This window comes from Nicotiana attenuata, unplaced genomic scaffold (assembly GCF_001879085.1).
Source record: "Nicotiana attenuata strain UT unplaced genomic scaffold, NIATTr2, whole genome shotgun sequence".
Classification (NCBI taxonomy): Eukaryota; Viridiplantae; Streptophyta; class Magnoliopsida; order Solanales; family Solanaceae; genus Nicotiana; species Nicotiana attenuata.
The window spans coordinates 257141-284597 of NW_017670366.1; the positions used below are offsets into that span (position 1 = coordinate 257141).

Genomic DNA, 27457 nt, shown 5'->3' on the forward strand with positions numbered 1-27457 from the left:
TGAGCTCTTTGTAGTCTATGCAAAATCTCCAACTACCATCTTTTTTCTTTACTAATAGTACTGGGGAAGAAAAAGGGGAGTGACTTGGCTGTATAATGCCATTATGAAGCATCTCACTCACTTGTTTTTCAATCTCATTTTTCTGAAAATAGTTGTACCTATATGGTATGATGTTAACTGGTGTTGCATCTGTTTCAGGGGTGTAAAATAGTCTTGCTGCCTGTTGGGAGGAAATGTTTTGGGCTCCTCAAAGACATCTGGATATTACTAAATATTGGTGCTTATGGTTGTTGGTACTGCCTCTTCTTGCTTAACTTTTGTAGCTAACAAAGTAAACAGGTGAGCCCATATTGTTGCCCTTTCTTCAGTAGTTGTTTAAAACCAGTAGCAGACATGTTTTTCAATTCTCCCTGGCTATATATGCCGTTATGTTCCACATTTTTCCCTTTATAGGAAACCTTCACATTTTACTCTATGAAATCCAATAAAACTTTATTATACATCTTCATCCAATCACCTCCTAATATCATGTCATTGCTCCTAGTCTTATGAGTCTTACTGAATCTTCAAATTCTATCCCTTGAATTTTTCACTTGAATTTGGGCTAAATGTCTAGTGTTCCTCATTGGACTAGTGTCCGTGATGATGCATCCCATCCTCTTAGTTGTCTCAAGGTCCAAGAAGTTATGGGTACTCCCTGAATCAAGTATAATGGTTATCTAATTCCTCTTAAATTCTCCTTTAAGTTTGATTGTGTTGGGCATCTCAGTGCCAGAAAGGGCAATCAAGTTGATGGCTTTATCCATCACTTCCCCTTCCTGTAGCTCCACTACGGATTATTCTTGGCCTTCTGTCCCATCTTGTTGAATTCCTTCTTCCTGTTCTTCAGCAGTAATGGCATTGATCTGTTTCTGTTTACATTGATGTCCTGGGAAGTATTTATCACCATACTTATAACATAGTCCTTGACTTCTCCTGTACTCATTCCCTCTAGTGTTCTGGTTGCCAAAATTGTTGGAACCTGCTCCATGTGATTTACATTGGAGTGCTGATTATTAGGATGTGCAGAATGGTAGGTGTAAGAGCTCTTGCCCCATGCAACCTTCCTTTTTTTCCCAGGCTTGTATCACCTTCTCTTGATGTATAGCTTTCTCTACAGATTAACTCAAGGTAAATGGATCTATCATCTTAACTCTATGTCTGATATCCTCCTTCAATCCTTCTACAAAAAAATTCCAGAAAAAATTCTTCAGGAATTGTAGGGTTTCCGATTAAGAACCATGCCTTAAGGTCCTCTAAGTTGTTCTAGATATTCATTAGCATTTCCCTTTTGTTCAAAAATTTTTTGGATTCCCCTATCAGTTTTAATTTGCGATTTCTTGCATCTTGGAATCTTCTGCATACTTTTTCACAGAAATGTTGTCATCTAACAGTTCCTCTACTCAGGTGATATGAAAAATACCAAGCTTCAGGCTTACCACAGAGATGCAGTACTGCTTCTTCAAGCTTCTAATCTGGGTCATTAATGTGGTTGTAGTGGAAGTTTCTTTCACATTTCCTCAACCAGGAACAAGGGTCTGCTCCATCAAAGTAAGGGAAGTCCACTCTATAGTGGTTATGATGAGGTCTTGTTAATACCCAATTTTGCCCTCAAATTTTAAAGTATATATACTTTCAAAATATCATTTTGCATCATTATTTAATTTACAAGATTTATACAAGTATTTTGTATAATTTTTCATAATTTTACAGCTTTAATATTAATTTTCTTGCATCAAAAATTACCGGAATATTTATTAATTATTCTGTAATGAGTTAATTATCCAAATTTATTATTTTGCATCCACATGTATGTTTCATAATATTTTACTTTATTTATATAATTATATTTGCATTTTTTATGCTAACTACGTAATTTTGCAATAATAGCCTATATTTTGCAATTAATTGCACTTTGTCATTTATTCAAAGTCGAAATAATTTCTTATAATTTATAACCTTCATATATTATTTTAAAATGTTAAGTTGCATATATAATATTTTTAAATTATTTTTTCTTTAATTTCTTGTATTTAAAACCCAACCCAATTCTGTAACGACCCGGCCAGTCGTTTTGAGAGTAATAGTCCCGATCCCCTATTAACTGCTTACCCCATATCGTTTTCTTCTTATGTGACTTGCCGGGAGGTTTTATTTTTTGTTTTGGAGTATTTTGGGACAAGCTTAAGCCTTAGGATTTTGACCGTAGTTGGAACTGTATGAAGACAATTCCGGAATGGAGTTTCATCGGTTCCGTTAGCTCCATTGGGTGATTTTAGACTTAGGGGCGTGTCTGGATTGTGTTTTGGAGGTCTGTAGCTCATTTAGGCTTGAAATGACGAAAGTCGAATTGTTGGAGATTTTGACCGGTAGTGGACTTTTTGATATCGGGGTCGGATTCCGACTCCGGAAGTTGGAGTAGATCCGTAATTTTGAATGTGACTTTTGTGCAAAAGTTGAGGTCAATCGGACGTGGTTTGATAGGTTTCGGCATCAGATGTAAAAATTTGAAGTTTCAAGTTCTTTAAGTTTGAATTGGAGGGTGATTCATGATTTTAGCGTTGTTTGATGTAATTTGAGGGCTTGAATAAGTCCGTATGATATTTTAGGACTTGTTGGTATGTTTGGTTGAGGTACCGGGGACCTCGGGTGTTTTTTGGATGCTCAACGGATCATTCTTGGACTTGGGAAAATTGCCGAAATTGCTGGTTTTCTCTTATGCGGTCCGTGAGAGGAGACACGATCGTGTAAGCTTGTTTTGGGGCAGTGTACCCTACGGGTTCACGAGATAGGGTACGCAATCGCGTAAGTTAGTCAGGTTGTGCAACGCGAACGCGTGGGCAAGACCGCATTCGCGAAGAGGAAGTGAAGACGTAGTGGAGTTCAAGGTTGTTCTTTGCGGTCGCGTGAGGATGAACGCGATCGTGTAGGTATCAGCAGCCAGTGGTTCACGGTCACGTGTGTGTTTACGCATTCGCGTAGCATGTTTTTAAATGGTTGGAGTTTTGTTCTACGCAATCGCATGATGTGTTCCGCGATCGCGTAGTGTGAGCACCTGGGCAGAATATAATATTTCAAAAATGAGGGTTTGGCCATTTTTATCAAAACTTGAGTTTGGGAGCTCGGATTTAGACGAGATTTTGAGGAATTTTCAGAGATATATATTGGGTAATGAATCTACACTTGATTTTGGTTATAACCCACTAATCTATCATTAGTTTCATCATTTAATTTCGAATTTGGGTGGAAAAATGGGGGAAAATGGGAAGAAGTTCTTCAACTAATATTTTGGGTTTTGATTGGGATTTTAATATCGGATTTGGGTAATTTTGGTACGAATGAACTCGTGAGTGAATGGATGTTCATATTTTGTGACTTTTACCCGATTCCGAGACGTGGGCCCGGGGAGACTTTTTAGGGCGATTTTCCAATTTCTTGCTTTAGCTTTGATTTCATTAACTAGATTAGTTTCTTATAGTTATATTTATGATATGTAATTGATTTTGGTTAGATTTGGTCCATTCGGAGTTGGATATTCATGGAAAATGCATTGTTATCGAGTGATTGAGCTTGGTTCGAGGTAAGTGTCTTGCCTAACCTTGTGTGGGGGAACTCCCCTTAGGATTTGGTACTGTTGTGTTATATGAGCGCCGTGTACGTGAAGTGATGAGTGCGTACACGGGCTATTTGTTGTAAAACTCCGTTTCTCACTGAGTAATAACCTGTTTTCACTTTAATTGAGTTATACTAGCATGTGTAATTATCCTGTTTATCCTAGAATAGCATGTCTACGTATCTTAAATGCTTATCTGAACTCTATGTAGCATGCTTAGTAGATTTCCTGCTTTTTCCTTGACTTGTACTTAGTCTAAATTGTATGTTTTCGTGTTTTAGCTGTTATCTCCACTGTTTGAGCTGCGTACTTATTTTGGGACTACGGAACGGTATTCCGGGAGATCCCCCTGCACATTTACTTTTGGGACTACGGAACGGTATTCCGGGAGATACCCCTGCATATTTACTTTGGGACTACGGGATGGTACCCCGGGAGATCCCCCTGCACATTTACTTTGGGACTACGAGACGGTATCTCGGGAGATCCCCTGTTGTTATTTCTGTTCACTGTGCTGTTATGTTTCTGTGATTTCCTTCTTGTTAAATTTCAGTCTTTATTATACTGCGATATTTTGTTCTGTCTTATTTTTATATGTATATACCAGTATGGCCCTTACTTGACCTCGTCACTACTCGACCGAGGTTAGGCTTGGCTTACTAGGTACCATTGTGGTGTACTCATGCTACTCTTCTGCTCATGTTTTCGTGTGCAGATCCAGGTACATCATTCCAGCCTCGCTATTAGTCTGCACCTGCTGCTGTTACGGAGACTTCAAGGTACATCTGTCGCGTTCGCAGACCTAGGAGTCCCCCTCTATCTTTTGTGTAGCTCTTCTTCTACTACTTCTAAATATTGGTGTATAGAACAATTAGTAAATTCTTAGAAGCTTGTGACTTATGATGTTCCGGGTCTTGGGAAGATTTTGTATGTATTCTTTTTGGGAATTGTTATTGTATATGCAGCGACATTTCTATCCATTATTTCATTACTGTTGATGTTTGTGGTTTAGTTTTATGTTTTCATTTTTGTTGTTTTCCGTAAATATTAGGTTTACCTAGTCGTAGAGACTAGGTGCCATCGCGACCTCTCACGGAGGGAAGAATCGATCGTGACAAGTTGGTATCAGAGCTCTAGTTCATAGGTGTTGTGAGTCACAAGCCGGTTTATTTGAGTCTCGCGGATCGGTGCGGAGACGTTTGTACTTATCTTCGGGATGCTATGGAGCTGTTAGGAAAGTTACACTTCTTTGTTTCCTTGTCGTGCGAAGATTTGTTTACTTCAAATTCTAAACTTCTGTATTTTATTCTCTCATAGATGGTGAGGACACGTACAACCGGAGATGACCAGGCACCCACACCCCTGCTAGAGCCGCCAGAGGCCGGGGCCGGGGTAGAGGCCGAAGACGTCCACGTGGTGCAGCCAGAACACCTGCACGAGCTACCACAGAGGAGCCACCAGTAGCTCCATTCGAATGCAGGCACCTGAGATGCCTACTACTACTACACCAGCTCTTCAGGAGACCCTTGCACAGTAAATGAGCATGTTCAGTACTCTAGCTCAAGCAGGGTTGTTTCCCCTTGCTCCTGCACATCTCAGTCTAGGGGAGGAGCATAGACTCCCGCCGCCCCCACCCCAGAGCAGCGAGTTCAGGTTGATCAGATTCCAGAGGTTATACCGGTGCCACCTATAGCCCCAGTTCAGCCCGAGGGCAGCGCAGCAGTTTCAGAGGAGGAACAGCGTAGACTCGAGAGGTACAAGAAGTACCACCCTCCTACTTTCAGTGGCCTAGCGTCAGAGGATGCTCAGGGATTTCTAGAGGAGTGCCATTGTATCCTCCGCACTATGGGCATAACAGAGTCGAGTGGGGTTTCTTTCACTGCGTTTCAGCTTAGAGGAGCAGCCTATCAATGGTGGTGTGCTTATGAGTTGGACAGTCCGGCTGAGGTAGCTTCACTAACATGGACTCAGTTCTCGGATATGTTTCTGAGGGAGTATGTTCCCCAGATCCTCAGAGATGCATGGCGCGCCGAGTTTGAGCAGTTGCGCCAGGATGCTATGATTGTATCAGAGTATGCAGTTCATTTCAATGATTTGGCTAGACATGCACCGGCCTTGGTCTCTACAGTTCGAGAGAGGGCCCGCCGATTTATTGATGGACTCCATCCCAACATTAGACTAGCATGGACCGAGAGTTAGAGATGAATATATCGTATCAACAGGTTGTGAGTATTGCTAGGAGAGTGGAGGGCATGCTTGCTCGGGAGAGAGAGGAGAGAGGGGCCAAGAGGTCTCGAGTGACTGGTTCTTAATTTGGTGCTCGTGCCCCAGCTGCAGTTCAACATAGTAGGGGCTATGTGAGTCGGCCCGTTCATTCAGCTCTTCCAGCCGCCAGTGGTGTTCCAGCCCCTTCTAGGCCCCAGGAGCCTTATTATGTACCTCCAGTATCTAGTGTGCCTCCTGCGCGGGGTGTTTCCGGCGGTCAGTCTAGCAGACCTGGCCCGAGCCAGCCATAGTAGCCACGCCCTCCCAGAGCTTGTTTTGAGTGTTGCGACACTCACCACATAGTGAGGGATTTCCCCGGACTTAGAAAGGGTGCACCTCCATATACTTCTCAGCTAGAGCGTGCTCCACAGGGTCCCTAGGCTATGATTACAGCACCAGCTACCACTCCACCTGCTCAGCCAGCTCGAGGTGGAGGTCGGGGAGGTCGCTCTAGAGGGGAAGGCCAGGCCAGATACTATGCCCTTCCTGCTTGTACAGAGGTAGTTGCTTCCAACTCTGTCATTACAAGTATTGTTCCGGTCTGTCATAGAGATGTGTCAGTTCTATTCAATCCAGGCTCCACTTATTCCTACGTTTCATCTTATTTTGCTCCGCATTTGGGCGTATCTCAGGATTCTTTCAGTTCCCCTGTTTATGTGTCTACTCTTGTAGGAGATTTTCTTGTTGTGAACCGCGTGTATCGGTCGTGTTTGATTGCTCTTAGTGGTTTTGAGACCAGAGCCAACTTACTATTGCTCAGCATGGTAGACTTTGATGTTATCTTGGGCATGGACAGGTTGTCGCCCCATTATGCTATTCTTGATTGTCACTCCAAGACCGTGATACTGGCTATGCCAGGCTTACCGCGGTTAGTGTTGAGGGGTACCTTAGATTACACTCCCACCAGAGTTATTTCATTTCTTAACCCTTTGCCCAGATACCCCAAAACCCTTTGCCCAATAACTCTAGCCCAAGCCAAACGACCCTTGTGACCGACCCGATCGGAACCCACTTGAAATGACCTGCCCCACCTTCTTTATCCTCCCGGCCGTTGATCTTAAGATATCAACGACCCACGATCAATCCCTTAATTTTAATTACCCCCTCCTCCTAAACCCTAAAGCCTCACTCGTCTCTTTACAGTCGCCTCACACCCTCTCTTCTCCCCTAAGAAACCCTAGCTGCCTCATCTCTAAAGACTCTCCCATTCCGTCTAGATAATGGGATCCCCTTATTATTCATCTTCCTTATTTGTGTTGGCGCTTCAGTATCTACGCGACAATGACGTTACTTAGTACTTGCCTAAACTTGGAAAGTACTATCTCTCAGAATCGTGCCCATTCAACTCAATCTTGGAGATTTGGACAAAATCTCGTCTATATACACAAAGAAAAGCTTGATTTCTTCATACCAGTTGGCCGATTTTGAGTTTTAAACCCTAACTAGGGTTTGGAGTTTGATTTCTTTCCTTTCCGGTTAATCTACTGACTTGCATGTGAGATTTTACTCTTTTTGTTCATGTTTACTTGGTTTCTTTCCTTGTTTATCTGCCTGATTTTACCACTATATAAACCCCTCCCCTAATTCCCTTTGAACAGACTGGAATCGCTTAACAACTACTGTTGATCTCTTACTTTCACCTTCTAATTATTTTTGCTCTCTCTTGATTGTGGCCGGCTGAAAGCCAAGGCCACTGGAATCTTCTCTATTAACCTCCCTAGTGCGAGCACTACTCTTGGCTCACTGAAGCTCCTGTGAATTCTGACGCACTAGGATTTGAGGGTTCTTACTGTTGTCTCTCTTTTGCCGTCACTACTAAGATTCTGAGTTACTCACTCTTCTGCTCGTTATCTTCACAGCTGGTTAGCATTCTTGACCCTTATAGCCTTAACTATTACTCCTTTACTTGTTCATGTATGTGTATTCTGTATCCCAACACTGTTTGAACTTTTAGACAAGCATGCCTTAAAGCTTCTTTGTTATTTGTGAACTCTCAACATTATATTGTCGTATGCTTTCTGTAATTCTATTGTCTTAATGATGTTCTGCAGTTTCATGTTCTCTAGTATCGAATTTGATAGGTTTGAACATGTGTAGTAGACCTTCACTCTACGTATTTGATTCAAGTAGTTTCTGGCCTTCTTAAGTTTTGCCTGAATGGTCATGCTCTTAGCCTTAATTTCCATGTCCTTTGCTCGTTATGAGTTCACATTCATGCCTTCTGGGATCCTTGTAGAAATTATTTGCTCAGAATATGCTTTAATGAATCTCCTCCTACTAATCTACTATTTCTTACAAAGTGATTCTTGACTCTCCTATGTTATAACATTGTCTTTTGTATATAGTCAAGCATGTTTGTCTACGATTTGTAACACTGATGATTTTGTCCCTTGACCTGTCAATCCTGCACTCTTAGCATTGCTTCTAGGATAGATACCAATGTGTAGTTCTCTCTCACGTGAGTTCGACTGACATGAATCTCAATGTTTGTTTGTCCTGTTAACATGTTCGTTTACCTATTATGAGTTCTTTAGAATTTTTGTGCTATGGTTAATGTCCCTCATGATAAGTTAAGTGCTAGGTTTGTCGAATTGTGCCCACTAGCATGTTGTTATGCTGTTTGCAACCACATTCTCATTAGGTTCTCATGTTAAAACTTTCATATAAAGATTGTACTCTACCTGCTCCTTGTTCATGATTCTGTTAGACTATTAGCTAAAGGTCTTTAGGTTGTTTCTGGATCATGCTTTACTTTGAAACTCTTTGAAATGGTTTGTTGTCCTATGATGCTCAATCTTGTCACTATCAAACTCTGTTTCTGGAATTACAAATATAGGCGTGCCTCATATATGTCTTGTGTGCCTTTCTATTTAATATGATCCTATTTATGTGTCTTGGCTAGAAGTGTTGATCGTTACATCTATACGAACTAAGTGTTTAAGTTGTTTTATGAGTATTGTGTCACTTGCTAAATTTAGCATCCATTTGGGTAAGTAAGTTATTCATTGGGCCTGGAGTTGGGCCATGTGCGTTGTTGGACCTGGGGCACTAGATTCAGGTGCACTCTGATTGTCTTGTGAGCCTGTGGTTTGGGCCTGTTGTTTTTCCAGAGAGTAAGACTATTGAAGGACTGGGATATCCCTAGGTTACTTTTGTACTGGGCCTGTAATTGCTTTAGAGGGCTTGTATTCAATTCAGCTTATGTTTTGTTATTTTCAAGACTTTATTATCTCATTCTTGGGCCTGTAATAATTTGTAAATAAACAATTGGGGTGCTAGTGAAAAGGAGTTGGGGAATTCTAATATTTGCATGAAAGGGTAGAAACTTACCTATAGGATCTGTGTGTTACATTTGCTATTTTATTCAGCATGCCTTGCTTGTTATCTTGTTTGGAATATCACACGCTAATAGAGATCATGCCTATAGGGAATTATGCACACCTTACTGGTATATTGTTCAAACACGCTCATTTCTATGTTACTACTGTGCACACCTAGACAACATGCCTATAGGATGTAATAGCACAGGCCTTACTAATCTAGATACCATGCTTATAGGGCTCCAAATAATCAATTGGTTAAATTGCTTCTATTACTTTAGTACACTGTCCCGCCTAGATGACGTTTATAGGAATAAAGTGTTATAAATCAACTTAATTGTCAATTATTAGAAATCCTGCCTATAGGATGTTGTTGCGCGTAAGAACTATTTATAAGATCAACGTGTTAATACTAGACTCCTAAAGATGTCTCACTGTCTAATCATGCAACTGTTAGGAACATGCCTATAGGACATTAACGTCTACCTAAGGTGCACACTTATAAAATCAGCATTAGTAATTTGGTCACTTCACTGCTTCATCGTGTAAACAATTGGAAATCATACCTATAGGACTTGCAATGTTTTAACCTGCCTATACGCTGCTTATATGATACCGGAAATCAGAATCACATAGAAATCCTTCCTATAGGACTTAACGATTAACATCATGTACTGCCCAATCTAAAAATCTGTGACTGGTCGCATGTTTTTGTGCTTATGTGTGGAGGCTAACTTGAGCCTTTCATTGCTATTATGTGCAGTCCTACCTATTTTGAATGTCGCCTAGTTTTTATCATTTTGAGCATCCTAAGTAGAGTCTAGAACCACCCAAATAGAGTCCAAAGCCTCCTGGACCATAGGAATGGGACGGGTAGTGCACGCATAGGGTACGACCTAGAATTGAATTAGAATACTTTTAGGTAAACAACTTCAACATAGTAATCAGGTAACAGGAGATGATAGTCTGTGCCCGCTGAATAATATGAGCAACTACTACCTAAAGGAAGTTGCGAAGTACTATTTATGTTGCACAGGGTGATCCTTTAGGCTAAAAAACTTAGGAGCCCCCTTTCTTTTATATACTTGATATCCATACTTAGTCGTTTAATATAGATCAATGTAGTTGTATCCTTGTAGTCATATTAAGATTTGTACCGATTCTCATATGTTATAATAAGACTTTTTAACTTCTAACCTCTCCTTATTTATTTGATCACTTAGCCTAATTACATAATCAACATAGTTTAAAATTCGGCCAGGAACCACAGTTGTGGACCTCGGAGAGTACCTAACACCTTCTCTCCGAGGTAATTTGAGCTTTTACCCGATCTTTGGTGGCGTTGACTAGTCAAACAGAGTTATTCGCAAATAGGTTCTCTAACGCATCTTAAAAATCGTTAGGTGGCGATTCTTCTCTTTTGATACCCATTTAAAAGAGTTGTCACACGTCGAAATCCGATTTCGGAAGAATAAGGGGAGCTACAGGTCTCTCTATTATCACAGCAGCTGTAGCATGGTTTCCCCCAACTCTGCCACATGGGACTTCAAGGTGATGACTCTCCATGGGAGCACTACCTAAGATGTCCGGCTGACTGGGAAGCAACTTCTCCATCAAGAAATCTAGCTTTTTGGCTAAATCGTCAATTTTTGCATCAGTAGTTTCTGATTTTCTGCTAGCTTCAACTATGTGATGTTGTAACTGAGTCTCAAGCTTCTTCACATTGTCCTCCATTGTTTCGGACCTTGTTTCAGTTACTGTCATGTCTGTTGTTGGGCCAGGAGATGGCTCAGATACCAGTTGTAGGTCTTAAAATTGAATTTGAAAGAGAAATGAAAATCGAGGAATTGGGGAATTTTATTAAAGTGTAAAAATAGTACAATTGTTTGAGAATTCAACAATCGATCACAATGTAGAACCTATAATCGACAGTTGTTAATCTTCAAGCTCCGTTAACACCTGCAACGGAGGATGAGGGTGATTCGGTGCACAAAGTATCCCGCGTTCACGCAGGGTCAGAGGAAGGGCCACACCCCGGGGGTGTGATGTAGGCAGCCAACCCTGATGCAAGCATTGGTGACAGATTTCACGGCTCAGATTTTTATGAATAAATCAAACAGTAGGATGCCACGCAGCAACACAATAACCAACATGATGGGAATGACTTTTGAGCTTCAGGAAGCTAGACAACCGAGGACGACCTTTTACACTGGATATGTTGTTGTTGTTGTAGGATAAAAAATTTAACTTCACTGAATAGATGAGAAGCACAAAGGATGCACGTTGTGCACGTTGTCAATTGTAACGGAGGATTGCAAGACTGTCGATTGTAACGGAGGTTACAAATAGCCCAACTAATTGTAACCTCCGTCCAATGATAGCTGTCCGATTATGATTTCTGAGATTAAATCTGCACCCTTTATTATCTACGTGTGGCTATGCAGGTGCCTTACTTATTGGGCTGTTGTTCTTCACGTGGCTTTATTTATTCCGACCATCCCTTATTATATAGACTAACCCAATTCCTCTTTCTAATTTCAATCCCTACTTTCTAAATTCGAACACCCAATTTCTCTCTTCAGCTCACACATTACACATTACAGTATATCTCTATGCATTATCTTTAACAAAATTAATGCTTAGATGAATATTATTCACAACTGAAAACAGGCTGCAATCCTATTACTAGCAAATGTGTATATTTTATTTTAAAAGGTTGTTTCCGAAATATTTCAAAGACCATCATGTGTGCATGTTGCCATGGGACTAATATTTGGGCTATATGTTCTGAAATTAGGGGCATATATGTTAGATATAAGATTGCTGCAGATTGTGTGTGTGTGTGTGTGCGCGCGTGCGTGTGTGTGTGAAAGACGGGTTTGGGGATCAAGAGATGGAATGGAAAAATCATTCAATTAATTATCATCTCATGCTCCCACTGCTTTCAGATGTGGGGCTATGATACAGAAAAGAAGGCAATAATTTACAGAATGTGTCTTATGAAATTGTGAAAATATGAAACTTGATATCAATCATTCAGCTAGAGCATACTCTGCACCGTCCTTATTGACTGCAATTCCTGAGAACTTTTCTGCAGCGAGGAAGATCTCTAATTGCTGATTCGGTTTGTAGTGCTTGTACCAAGTTGGATGATATCTCTGAAAATTTCACAGACTTCAGTCAACTTTAGACACATGCAAAAACAATCAGACACGAAACATGAATGTCTCCATAAATTTTATGAGCAAAAACAAGATGGTAAATCACACATACCTGTGCTTACTCTGTTGCTTTCACCGACTACTACGGTTAAGCAAACCTTGGAATGACAGATAAAGATCTTTGTTATCCATTCCGAAAATATCTTCTGCTTTTTTCAAAGTTTCCTACAGGAGAAAGCATTCAGATAATGAGTAGACAAATAGGAGGACTTCATTGGATGAAAAAGCAACTAATTAGGTTCATCACCTCACGAGATTGCTTGTGTGCATTTAATTCCTTAATGTTGGCCAGAAATGCACTGAACTGTTCATAGGATAGACGACTCCTGCATCAACAACATGCAGATACTGTCAGGTGAAAGATCCTTACCAAAAAGCTTAACTGAAAGAAAGTAGTTAGCCATCCACCTAGCTTGACGGAAGAACTCCTTCCCATCAATTCGAGGAGTTTGAGCTGGTAATTCACAATATGGAAAAACGGATCAGAAGGATCATACGTAAACCAGTCAGTAACATAATTTGTCAAAATGGATATATAAATTGAAAAAAGTTAAAAAGCTGGCTGATCAGTAGTTGACCAACATTTATGTCAAAATCACCATTTTATTTCTCAAGCAAGAATGACTTGGTAAATGTGCAAAAATCGAAGTGCAATAGAGCAGATAGCAGTAAAATGTGCACAGCTCAAAAAAAAAAAGAAAACTGTAAAATGAGTCGTCAGAAACCTGGCAATGGGCGTGCCTTAGGAGGAGAGTTAGCTGCTGATGACTGTTGACTTGATGGGAAAAAAGATGACATTGAACCTCGGCCGTCATATTGAGGGTTTGTTGGAGAGTTGGCGCCGGATGTCCTCTGAGGAGAACCCGCAACAGAATATCTTCTAGGAGATACACTAGTGGAAATTATTTTGGGAGTTCCAGTTGGAGTCAGACGCGGTGTTATGTAAGGTGTCATGGAAAATCTTTGCACAGCTCGCTTTGAGGCTGTATCCAAGAAAATGGAACAAAAGTTAAACAAGCTTTGCTACATTGTGATATTATAAGAAGCAGACAAAGTAATGTATGAATACCATCATCATTAACTACTGTGCTGTCTAAAGAACCGCCGAAAGAACGGTGTACTGCATAGCTGTTCGCCTCCTCTGCAGGATATAATTATCAAGACCAAATTTAAAACATCAAAGACAGAACTCCATATCTTGAGGCATCCAAACTGTGACATAAATCTTGAATATAATCAGATGGAAACATCAGAAGGAATACATAGAAAATGAAGCCAAGACTTACCCTTTATGGAATAGGCTCTATGAGCCGATTGGTCGTAAGTGCCGATATCAACAGTTTCAGCTGGCTGAAGATGCAGAAACGAGGTTTGCAATTTAATCAGCAGAAGCACAAAATCGAAAAAGAAAAAACTCTTGCTCTACTGGTACAAGCAATCGGAAAATAGAGTTCCGCCACAAAATTCTTTTAGAAAGTTTAAGTTACCCTCTTAATGATTTTCAAAAAATGAAATGCTAAGTGATTAAGATTCTGAAATCTTACCGATGAATTCTCATCACTCAGAGACTGCACCAACTGCCTTTTAAAAGTCTCCAACTGTCAAATAAAGAAAGCAAGTTAATGCTGTTGCAATCAAAGTATTCAATAAATGATATAGCAGAGACAGAAGCTATAACAGGAGTTTTAGTCAAACAATCGAGCCATGGAAACAACTTTTGTCAGGTTGGGGGTACATTGATAAATCTCTTTCTCCTATTATATGTTGACTCTGTCATCAGAAGCGGCTATCAATGAAGTACTAAGACAATCAGAAGGCGAGACCGCTTTCTAATCGCAAGGTAGAGATATGGAAGTTGACATGGGTAATCAACATGAACTTAAACAAGAATTGAGCCATTGTTAGTGGAAGGTCTATCAGCTCCCACACCAATCTTTGAATATGGCCGCATTTACGAAGAGCATAAAATTACCTGAATCACTCTATCTCAGAGATGGACATTCCTAATTATATAAGTCAATTTATGCCCATTTCTTACTCTAATGTAATTAATGATCTCTAAGAGAATGACCAAAGTGTTGATCAAACCCTTCGCACATGGTTTCGTACATAGCGGAAGTATAATTGATAGCAATTCTCTAGTCCAATAGTAGCCTACTCTCTTTCATCCACAGATGTTTCTTAAGCTGTTGAGCCTTTTCTCATAACCCATGTCCACTCTTCATATTGTTGAGCCTACAGTTTTAGCTCAAGACTGAAACCTCAGCCTGTTGAGACACTCTGAATTTATCAAAAGCTCTAAGCTTGTATAACCTAGTTAGGTAACTTCAAATTTCATAAAAAAAGAAAAGAGTGCTTTCAGCAATGCATATCAAAAAAGGGGGAGGAAGTCCAACACATTGGAAAAAGGGACTTCAAAGTTCAACCAATTAGGTGGAACTCGATGTATTAAATCTTGCTTAAAAATAACTTTAGGGGCACAACAGCATAGAAAATCAATCTACTAGTTGTCAGCGACAGGTTTCATATTAATCAATTTGAAAAGCAAATATATCTTCCAAAGAGTTGGTATATTACCCAGAAAACAATCTCCCATTTTCCCAGTTCACAAGTGTTTTCATTTTAGGACATCCCAAAATGTTTGAAAACATTCAAATAATTATAGTGTACTCTGTAACTTTCAACAAAGAATTCAAATTTATTTACATACACAAACTTTAAATCTTGATGTGATGTTATTTCAATCAAATTAGCTTTTCAGCTATTACAATAATGTTCTCTTCACTATCATTAATATAAAATATACGCCAAATTAACATGTTCAGCTCAATGTAGTCAAACACCATCCTATAAAGCGGGACAAAGGGAGTGCTAAGCAGTAGCATTAGCCCAAGACTAATCAAAGCATAAACCTCCAAAGAAAGGTCATGAAACAACGTTCAAGTTCCTGTCTTAGATAAGATTATCTTCTATATCCAAAACACAAATTCCAATAATCCATCAGTAGAACTCAACTACAAAACCCTTTTTTATTGCAGCGGTATCCAGGCCAGCTTGCGCCAACCTAGACAATTCCACCAGCTACCTACTACCTTCTACCAGCACAACCCACCAAGGCTTAGGCGGATGGGAAGAAATCAACGACTATTTTTTGCCTCCGCCAGGGTAAAAAACTTAGAAATATATAACAGGGAAGCAGTGACTAATTTATCACCTTTGCTAAATCTCGACCCATTTTCTTCGCTGTCAAAGCCAACGAATCCCTCTCCTTCGAAAGCTTCACCTTTTATTCACCAAAAAAGGAAGATTAAGTCCTTTTCATCCTAAACAAATGCAAAGGTAGAAATGAAAGACAAGCTAATATAAAGCTTACATTATCTTCGCAAGTGAATTTTAACCGTAATTCAGTTTCCTGACAAGCCTGCTCGAGCCGAGAGACTTTATCCTGGAGGTCAAGGATAACCCGATCCTTATCATGAAGTTTCTGCCGAAGCCTCCCCATTTCCGACTCTAGCTTCGTAATACGAGAAGCTATGGCCATGGAAGTAATCTTCCTAGCTAAATCCAACTGCTCGTACGGGTCCGTCGGAATAACCGATAGTATTTCATCGGAAAGATGAAAGTCCGGCCCCGCCGCCGCCGCCGCACTTCGACTACTGTCGCTACTGCTGCTCTGTGACAGTGACATTTCTCCCAATTTCACCAAACCCTAAATTGGATTGTTGAACAAGGGTTTGGATTTCGGAGAATACAATGGAAAAGGAGCAGAGAAATGGGTAATTAAGGAGTTAATTAGATGTCAACTTTCTAATAATCAGATTTAATTAAATTAAAAGATTCTGTTTTGACTTATTTTTGTTCGAATTAAAATGAATTGGAGTACAAATGGGACATATTTTGCGGTGGTTTGTCGTAATGTGTGCGGTTTGAAATTCTTTTTAGATTTTCCCTCCAAAGCGTAAACGTCATTTTCTGTTTGGTAGGCATTGGGCCTGGGCCCTGGCTTACAAGGCAAAACCCACTAATACTGTACTAGAAAATTGACATTTTACCTAAAAAAAAAGTGAAAGTTCAAATTAGGAAATTTTGCTATAGGTATACGCCCTATTTATTATAAATCAGAATTATTTTAAAATATTATTTTTTATAGTTACCTTTTATATTTTATAGCAAAATAACTATTTATGGTATATACTATCATTGAGGCATGAAACATGCTATTTATGTTTTTCATCTCTCTTAGACAACTCGACATACCTATTTTTAAGGTGATTGTCGTTACTGTATTCATGAATAGATGGCGCGAATACATGTGAATACATTAGCGCACAGCTGCCCTGATTTTAGGCGTTTCTTACTGCTGTATTCATGAATACAGCAGCGCGAATACATGCAACTACATGCGCGTACAGCTGGACTGCGCGCCTTGATTTTAGGCGCTTTTTGCTGCTGTATTCATGAATACATGGCGCGAATATATGTGAATGCATGCGCGTACAGCTGGACTGCCCTGATTTTAGGCATTTTTTGCTGCTGTATTCATGAATACATGGCGCGAATACATGTGAATACATGCGCGTATAGCTGGATTGTCCTGGTTTTTTGTCGTTTTTTCATGTTGTATTCATGAATATAGCAGCGCGAATACATCGAATACACTATCGTAACAACTTAATAGTAGCTCTATGAAGTAATTATGTATATGGTAGCTATAGGAAGTTAATATCCACTAAACAATAGTAGTTTTTGAAAATTCCTCTTCAAATTAACCGACCGTAAAACAACAATTTAACAAAAATAACACGGGCTGACTAGTTTTTGGACTGGTAATTGAAAAATAGCCAGCTTTTACAAAATCAATAAATAATAGCCACTATTTTGCTGAAACACAGAAAGTTCCAGCATAATACGCTGGATTATAGAGCTCATGCGTATAAACTTCCAGCGTATTATGTTGAAATTTCAGCGCACGAAAAATTCCAGTATAATTTACGGGATTATGGAGCTCTTGCATATAAACTTCCAGCATATTATGATGAAACTCCAACATCATTATAAAATTCCAGCATATTATGCTGGAAGCTCATATGTAAAAATATCGAAATCCAGCATATTATGCTGGAATATTTTCGGATTTTTGTCCTTAACTCCCCCTGATGAGAGCATGACTTCACACCCTTGAGCATTTGCATTCCAATCTTGTGCACCATCTTCAAAAGATCATTGGTAGAGATTTGATGAACAAATCAACCATATAAACTTGAATGACTATATTGCACCTTGAAATCATCATTCTTGATAGAGATGAATTGTCTTCATATGATCTTGTTGGAATCGTCAATTCAATATCTTCACATAAAGGTGAAAACTCTTGCTATCATACTATCATGCATATAGTTACAACAAGATACATTTGTGCACAAATTGCACTGAGGATGTAGTACTTCATGACCATGAATTCTATATGCTTTAAGCAATTTAAATCCTTCAGGGATTGTTAAGTCATATAAGCCATATAATAGACTTTAGATGCATATCAAGTTTTCATGTCATGCTAGACATATAAGATATCGAAAACTGATTGCACATACCATTGACTTTATACTTTCAAGTGTTTGAACTACATGTCTTTCATATGAAACCAATTCTATTTGAATTGTGTCTCTTCTATTTGGCCAATATTTTTGTGTCTGTATTTGACAGACTTAAAATTCTCATCTATACTTAGCGCTTTCATAGATGTCGTTGACGAATATTTTATATCGGTTCCAGCCTCCTTTTTTTCATAAAGACATAACATAGAGATCTCTTCATTTATATTTTCAGGTACCTGAATCTCTCCTGAGATTTTATGAAGTGTTATGTCATGTGATCTTCTAGATCACTTGCCTCCTTTGTTATGATCATTTAGATCATTTGCTCATCTTCTTTATCAAGAAGTTTATTTGAAACCGATTTGTCTATATGCTGTAAGCGTACCATAGATGATCACGCCTAACTCTAGTCCTAAAAAGGATAAGCGGTCGCTGCAAATATAATCCGGTCTAAAAGTCCGGAGTCGAATCCCACTGAGAACTAAGGTTTCGCTGTAATTGTTCAATATCACAAAAAAGACAAGTTTGAACAATTTCTAAATTATAATATTAAGATTTTTATATCTAACTAATTAACCAACAAATACTATAAAACGGTAAAATTATCAACTAACGAGACAAAAGTTTGGAGACTAAATTAAGGAGGTCTAGAGTTATGATTTCCCCAATTGTCGGAATCCTTCCCGCTACGTTTTCTATAAATTCGCCTAAGTATTCTCTACCGATCATGAGCGCTCTGACTGTCGTAACTCTCTCCCGAGTAATTACCACAATTTACTAGACGCACTCTCCCGAGTTACGCTAGCTGGCTTTGTTTATTACAGCTCACTTTAGATTGCACCCAAGGCTTCGTTATCCCTAATCCCACCTTTAAACCCGCAGTTATAGATCCCTCTTATACTTTGGGAGTGATGTTGTTCAACAACTACCTAAATATGCACTCTCTCCCGAGTTATGCACACTAAATAGGCACAGCTAATTGAGGATCCTGTCAATTAACTACAACAAACACGTAGTTGAACAAGTAGAGAAAATACTATGGCTCAATTATATAAAAACATAACAAGAATTTATCCTACAAAAGGTTCATCAGAACCCTAGATAACAAATTAGTTATTCATAATAGTATGTAAAACTACAATACTAAAATTCATAACCAACAATGAAAAATAGGAAGAAGAAGGAAAAACTCGTTGAAGAATTCCGCACCTTGCTCCTATTGTGTTCTTGACTCCTTAGGTCGAATCTCCGGTGTCCTTAGCCTCCTTAGGTCTAAATTATGTCAAAAGTGTGTCCAACTCCTTAAAATACCGTTTTTCCATGTATATATACCAAGTAGGATCGGGCACAAGCTATTATACCTTCTCCTACGCGAAAAAGGATAATTTTTTCACGTCTGGACAGTCGCGGCCGCGGTAAACTGCGGTCAACCGCGGTATATACTGCCTCAGCCCCGCAGTCGCGGTTTCTACCGCATTTTTCACCCTGTTCCGTTTAAAATTTGAAAAAACGTAAAACATGGAAAGTTATAGCTCTTTGAGTTAACTTTCCAACCATATTTGGAGCCCAAATGGAGTTTTGAGCAAAAAGTTATGTCTATTTTACTAGACAGTGCGCAATATGCCTCCTCGAGTCTTCGTTCGTACTTAATTATCAAATTTGACCCCCGAACCCGATCCCGGCTTAATTCCTTGAGCTCTTACTCAGACTTCAAAGCTCTAAATCACTTGATTTCATTCTATAACATCTATATAGCTCGGAATCACTCCTACAAGGCATAAAACACACCGTTAGTGCAAAACACTAGCGATTAAAGTGCAAACTCAACTAAAGTACAGTAAATTAGAGTGTAATAATCGACTAAAATACGTAATTATAGCCTATCATCAACACCCCACACTTAAACCATTGCTCGTCCTCGAGCAATCAAACTACACTTTTTTTATAGACACGACATTTTTAAACAATTCTCCTAACGCATCACACCAAGAGTATTTAAAATAGACTAAGCACAAAAGCGTAACATCTTCACCTCAAGATTTGACTCATAAGTACCACGCATTATTCACAACTCACCTACTTACTCTAACATAGAGGTCACTGACATTACCTTTCCTTCATGAATCAAGTGCCCTCACACAACAAAAGAGAGTAGTTCCACACAATAAAATTTAAGAACACTTAGGAACTCAAGATAGAAAGAATTCACTCACTCTCAGAAATAACATTCATATGCCACAAAAGATGCACCATAAGCTTCCCCGTAGTGTACTACTCCACTAATCGAGCTCATTCAATCTTGGATCAATTAGGACTTTATTTGGTTGTAATGTAGGCTACGGGACAGGTAGGATACATTTAGATATAGGAATGACTACACCTCCCTAAGCACTTTAATACATACATTTTAACATTTAAACCCCATCCTTATGTCAAACCAAAACTCCACCTTCACATCAATGTAAATTACCCGATTCTTCTTTAAGCACACTTACGTCAAGAGCCACCACTTATCAAGGAATTTTTTTTTCCACAACAATCCAACTATTTTTTTTTCAATTCAAGTGGCTCTTCCTTTTTCAAAACAGTGCACCTTTCTCCTTATTAAATTGGTTCCACTCAAAAGCCAAACCAACCACCCCACACTTTAACTTTTACAAAGTTCATAACAATTCAAGTGCTCATGAGAGGTGAAAAGGTTCAAATAGATGGTTAATTCAAACAAATGGGTAAGGCTTGTAATGTGGTTGCCAAAGAAACAAGATTACAGACTCAAAGGGGTTAACTACGATAGATAACAATTAGGTGGGTAAAATATACATATCTGGCTCAACAAAGAAACGCCTATATCACTTCCAAAACTGAACAAAACTACTATTTCGCTTTGCAAACACACATGGCAAGTTCTAGGCATCAAATGCAATGCATAGAATATAACAAATCCTTACACACACATGGCACATAACTCACTCAGGATTGGTTTCATCAAGATACTCTAGTCAAAGCAGTTAAGCAAAATTAAAATCATACAATTTAAGGTACTTATATAAGAGTCAAAAACTGAGCCTAAACGTCATAACCAAAGTACTTACTATTCTCAAGGCATAACAAAGTCAAGAGATATTGCTTCAATTCAAAACACAGCACAATGGCTCATATTCCTAAAAAAAACTAACTACACCCGGTTCACGCCCAACTCTAGTCCTAAAAAGGATAAGCGGTCGCTGCAAATATAATCCGATCTAAAAGTCCGGAGTCGAATCCCACAGAGAACTAAGGTTTCGCTGTAATTGTTCAATATCACAAAAAAGACAAGTTTGAACAATTTCTAAATTATAATATTAAGAATTTTATATCTAACTAATTAACCAACAAATACTATAAAACGTTAAAATTATCAACTAACGAGACAAAGGTTTGGATACTAAATTAAGGAGGTCTAGAGTTATGATTTCCCCAATTGTCGGAATCCTTCCCGCTACGTTTTCTATAAATTCGCCTAAATATTCTCTACCGATCATGAGCGCTCTGACTGTCGTAACTCTCTCCCGAGTAATTACCACAATTTACTAGACGCACTCTCCCGAGTTACGCTAGCTGACTTTGTTTATTACAGCTCACTTTAGATTGCACCCAAGGCTTCGTTATCCCTAATCCCGCCTTTAAACCCGCAGTTATAGATCCCTCTTATACTTTGGGAGTGATGTTGTTCAACAACTACCTAAATATGCACTCTCTCCCGAGTTATGCACACTAAATAGGCACAGCTAATTGAGGATCCTGTCAATTAACTACAACATACACGTAGTTGAACAAATAGAGAAAATACTACGGCTCAATTATATAAAAACATAACAAGAATTTATCCTACAAAAGGTTCATCAAAACCCTAGATAACAAATTAGTTATTCATAATAGTATGTAAAACTACAATACTAAAAGTCTTAACCAACAACGAAAAATAGGAAGAGGAAGGAAAAACTCGTTGAAGAATTCTCCGCCTTGCTCCTATTGTGTTTTTGACTCCTTAGGTCGAATCCCCGGTCTCCTTAGCCTCCTTAGGTCTAAATTATGTCAAAAGTATGTCCAATTCCTTAAAATACCATTTTCCATGTATATATACCAAGTAGGGTCGGGCCCAAGCTATTATACCTTCTCCTACGCGAAAAAGGACAATTTTTTCACGTCTGGACAGCCGCGGCCGCGGTAAACCGCGGTATATACTGCTTCAGCCCCGCAGTCGCGATTTCTACCGCATTTTTCACCCTGTTCCGTTTGGAATTTGGAAAAACATAAAATATGAAAGTTGCATCCCTTTGAGTTAGCTTTCCAACCATATATTGTGGAGACCAAATGGAGTTCTGAGCAAAACGTTATGTCTATTTTACTAGACAGTGCGCAATATGCCTCCTCGAGTCTTCGTTCGTACTTAATTATCAAATTTGACCCCCGAACCCGATCTCGGATTAATTCCTTGAGATCTTACTCAGACTTCAAAGCTCCAAATCACTTAATTTCATTCTATAACATCTATATAGCTCGAAATCACTCCTACAAGGCATAAAACACACCGTTAGTGCAAAACACTAGCGATTAAAGCGCAAACTCAACTAAAGTGCAGTAAATTAGAGTGTAATAATCGATTAAAATACGTAATTATAGCCTATCATCAATAGACTTTGTCCTTCTAGGACTTAATAGGAGCATTTGCAATGAGAATATAGTTACTTTCTTTGGGCTAGCAAATGCGCCTGGCATGCTTTGCAATATATTGCAAATGAATTATCTTTTTATGAACTTCAAGTTCATACTATCTTATTCGAGGATCTAGATGTACAAATAATAATTTATTCCACGTAACTTTTTCTCAATTGTTTATCATGTCTCCCCCTCATGTTAGAAAAAAAACTAACTTGTTACCTCAACTTTGAGAATCCACCTTTGTGCGTTATGGTGTTAATCAAAATATACATCGCACATCAATAATAATAAGACGGAATTATTTGGTTCCTGACCGTGAACCACTTGTGAGGGGAGAAAATAATATACTTTGGTATATTACGTATATCAAACTGATATAGATAACTTTGCTCTCATAAGCAATTATTTTGCTATTAAGTGGAGGCACTCAATAAATTATTTTGCTAAACTAACTGTGATGTAAACCAACTTATCAAGATGAACTTCTTGAATAGAAAATCTGAAAATTATGCTCGAAATTAAATTATCAAGCAAGTTATCTCGCAAAACACCATGTTGCATGTTATTAATAATCGCACATGTAACCATCTCATAGATGCATCTTATGTGGTATACATGACAGATGATTGGGCTCATATTCACCTTTGAAATTTCCAGCATTCATGGGATTCAATCTCAATTTTAGTTGGTATATTAATTAATGAGAACATGCAACATAAGATAATTCATAAAGAACTTTCTAGTTCTTTAATGTTTACCCATGTGAATTCTCTTTTGTTTTGCACATCATGCTTAAATTGATATGGCTAAACTGATTATGCCAACTGGATAAATTATTAATATTGACAAAGTTCAGGTTTACACCATGACGCGTGCAATTATCATTAAACTCCAAGTTTATTATGATATGGGTTTTTATATCAATAAACTTCTACTTTATTGTGGCATTCTTTTGTTTGTGTAGTACAAACTGGAGAATAAAGTGGGTAGCTTTTCACATACATATTACCCCGCTACAAGTTGTAGTAATAGAAGATATTAAATCTTTCCTTTATTTATAGTCTCAGTATGACCAAACGCTTTCGCGAATACTTTAGAAACTCAATAAGTTTCTTTGAGAGTTACTACAACACAATGTCTTATTGATAATCAATTTTCTCCAAAATAGTATAATTGGCTCTTCTAGAGCTCTCAATTAATTTTGTACTACCACATATTCATCAACATCTATATGGTGAATATCTCTTTTAAAGAGAAAGTTATACCATTATGGTTATGGTCAAAATTATATGCAAGATTATGTTTCTTGCATTAATGTTATTCTTTAATAATCACATTACCAAAATATTTTAGCGTGCAATAGGTACGTGACCAATGACCATTCATGCCATAATAATGACATTATTTTCTTATATCATCTCAAACCTCCTTCTAGAGGTGAGTGCGTGGTATATTCACTACCACTAGCACGTTCATATTCTTCCAAGAATGAATATGTATTCATAAATCAGATGTTGTCACATTGACATCATGAATTGACCATAGTCATCTGTATGTGCTTTACGAAATCTTATGTAAAATTGATGACAAACATTAACTTCATAGAGTGAAGGCTTATTTTGAGAATCCTTATTATTCTTATTACCACGATAATGACGATTATAATTTCGTCTATTACCACGTCCACATCTATTGGTACCTTTATGGTAATAACTTTGTCTTCTTTCAGACTTATTACATGTTGTTATCACATTCTCTTAAGGGAATGAGAATGGAGCAAATTCAATAGGACGTGTTTTCAATTCTTTGCCCACAATCATACCTGAATTTGATCATGGCAAGACATAGAAATGTTATCACTTTGGGTGGTTATAATTTCTTTCAAACTCATTAGAGTTAAAATCAAGATTTATTGTCTTTGCTTGTATTTAAAATCAAATTATAGAATGTCAAGAATCTAAAAGAGAAAAATAAAGTAAGATACTTACCTTCATCCAGAATTTAATCATGAAGTAAGTTCATGGAAAAATTGACAATCATTATGCTCAATCCCAAAGTTTCTACTCAATTGATTAGAGTCTCGTGCTGATAACGTGTTATGAAATAATAAAATAAGAAGAAGAGTATTGCAGAGAAAAGTAGAGAGAGAGAATTGTTATTGATATTGGATGAATTACAATGGAATAGAACCCTCTATTTATAGGGAGAGGGTGACTTAGCCACCAAACAATGAACCCTAGAATCTCTCTAAATATAGACTGTAACGACCCGATCGGTCGTTTTGAGCCTAGCACGCCGTTCAGAAGTTCGAGGCCATGAGCAGCTTCAATTCAGGCATTATGACTTGTACGCGTGGTCGGAATTAAATTTCGGGAAGTTCGAAGTTGACTTGGAGAGGAAATTCTCATTTCGGAAGCTTTAAGTTGAGAAAATTGACTAGGATGGGATCTCAGAGTAAACGACCTCGGAATCGGGATCTGAAGGTTCCAGTAGGTTCGTATAATAATTTTGGACTTGGGCGTATGCCCGAATCGGGTTTTGGATGACCCGGGAGCATTTTGGCACATATTGTGGAAGTTAGCATTTTGGAGGAAATTTCATAAGTCTGGGTGGAAGTTCATTTCAGTGTTATTGATGTCCTTTTGGGGTTTCGAGTCTCGGAGTAGCTCCGTACGGTGATTCTGGAGTTGGGAGCGCGATCGAAAGTGAATTCGGATGTCCAGGGAGCATTTTGGAGCCATTTGGCTACGGATAGAAATTTGAAGGTTTTTGAGAGGTTTGACCGGAGATGGACTTTTTGATATCGGGGTCGGAATCCGATTTCGAAAGTTAAAGTAGGTCCATAATGTCGAATATGACTTGTGCGCAAAATTTGAAGTCAATCGGACGTGATTTGATAGGTTTAAACATCGAAAGTATAAGTTTAAAATTCTAAAGTTCATAAAGCTTGGATTGGAGGTCGATTCGTGGTTTTAGTATTGTTTGATATGATTTGAGGCCTCGAGCAAGTCCGTAATGTGTTTTGGGACTGGTTGGTGTGATTGGACGGGGTCCCGGGGGCCTCGGGTGTGTTTCCGGGTGGTTTCCGATCGAAATTGGATAAAAAGCTGCTGCTGATTGCTGGTATCTGGTTTCCTTCTTCGCAAACGCGAAGGGAGTCTCGCGTTTGCGAAGAGGATAGTGGGAGGTGTGAGCACGTGATTTTTGCCCTATATGAATTATTCCCAAAAATTCAAACAAAATAATTTTTTCTTTCACTATTTTACACTTTTGTGAATTTTGTGTTATTTTCTGTTAATTGTTTGCATTTTATTTGTGCATTTTATTTCATATGAAAAATATAAAAAATATGCATGGCATTTGCATTTAGGATTTAATTCTACATTACTTAGCAAATTAGTTATTTTATAAATAAAAAAAAAGGAAAATCACAAAAATAGTCATCTTGCACCTTTTAGTTTTAATTTGTGATTTTCGAGTAGTTTTAATGAGTTAGTTGGGTTTTTAATTTAATTTAGGATTTTAGTTTTAATTTGAAAAGAAAAGGAGAGGAAAATAATAAAAAGAAATTGAAGTCTTCAATTGAAATCAAATTATTTGGGCCAGTCTTTGAAGCTCTTACCCAAGCCCAAGCGTGTCCCCTGAAACCCATTCCAATACACGCCCAAGTCTAGCCCAATCTACCAACCCGGTCCGTCTCCATTAAGACTCAAAACGACGCAGTTTTGAGTTCTCTTTACTCAAAACAATCTGAGCCCTTCGTCCCTCATCATCCAACGGTCTTCAGAGGTCATTGTTAATTAAATAAAACTGTCCGAAAATTAACTCAAAACCCTAAACATTTCTCTCCCTCCTCGTACAACCACTCCCTGTAACGCCGCCTTTCCCCACCACGCCTCCACCGTTCCCTCACCGTGCTCCGCCGCCGGAAATCGCCCACGGCGGCGGAGAATCTCCAAACTTCACCAAAATAACACCCCAGCTTCTCCTTTTCACCCTTTTTCCAAATATGCAAATGATCTCCTTCAAATCCCGGCCAAAAGCGTCAAATATTAAATCAAAGATTCTCCGGCCAAGACCCAAAGTATGCCAAATAGTCCCAAATTAACACCCTAGGTTCATCTGAGTCCCCTCTACCTAATTCCCCAAACCCCGTCCCTCGAATCAACGTTGAACTCTTCGAATAACGGTTTAAAGTTTTCCGGCCATGACATCAGTTGTCCCAAATTAACCCAAATTCACACCACAGAACCGTCCGAACCTCCTCTACCCAACCCCCATAGCCACTTGTCTCGAATCTGCCCGGAACATTACAAATTCTAAATCCCAAATTCCGGCAGAACCCTAACTCAGAAATCTTGGGGATTTTGGACCGTAATTTCCCTAATCACGTGTTTTCTTTTGAAAAACACACGATTAGGGATGTTACGTGTCAAGAATCCCAGAGGATTCAAACAACAATGGCTGGTCAGAGTTCGTCCCATAGTCAGTCGAATGCTCAAAATTAGTGAGTTTTTGTTCGATTCGATTTTTGATTCTGTTCAGTATGTGTTTCATCTTGCTCTTGTAATTGTTCTTAGCTTTAGTTTAATGTTGTTTGGTTGGTATAATCCTGTCTTGCTAATTTTAGGTTTTAGTTTAATTTTTCATTTTGAATCGTCTTGCTAAATGTTTGGTTTCAGTTTTATGGTTCATTTGTTATAA

General features: G+C 38.6%; 1 protein-coding gene across 1 annotated transcript; it reads right to left on the reverse strand.

The window, feature by feature from the left end:
* Positions 1-12131: 12131 nt before the first annotated feature.
* Positions 12132-16336, reverse strand: LOC109238441 (uncharacterized protein At4g15545). The gene is made up of 10 exons (XM_019404912.1): positions 15832-16336; positions 15673-15741; positions 14003-14056; positions 13745-13808; positions 13528-13599; positions 13184-13441; positions 12867-12912; positions 12706-12784; positions 12511-12623; positions 12132-12395 (listed from the first exon to the last, which is right to left on the reverse strand). The coding sequence occupies exons 1-9, from the start codon at positions 16144-16146 to the stop codon at positions 12531-12533; spliced, it is 1050 nt and encodes a 349-aa protein (XP_019260457.1). The 5' UTR covers positions 16147-16336; the 3' UTR covers positions 12132-12395; positions 12511-12530.
* Between the last annotated feature and the right edge of the window lie 11121 nt (positions 16337-27457).

Bases quoted from the DNA above. Each gene is read 5' to 3' on its own strand.
- LOC109238441 (XM_019404912.1), bottom strand. From the start codon at position 16,146: ATGTCACTGTCACAGAGCAGCAGTAGCGACAGTAGTCGAAGTGCGGCG. The intron at 15,742-15,831 runs GTAAGCTTTATA...GGTGAATAAAAG, and splicing joins AATTCACTTGCGAAGATAAT to GTGAAGCTTTCGAAGGAGAG. The intron at 13,809-14,002 runs GTAAGATTTCAG...CTGCATCTTCAG, and splicing joins TGAGTGATGAGAATTCATCG to CCAGCTGAAACTGTTGATAT.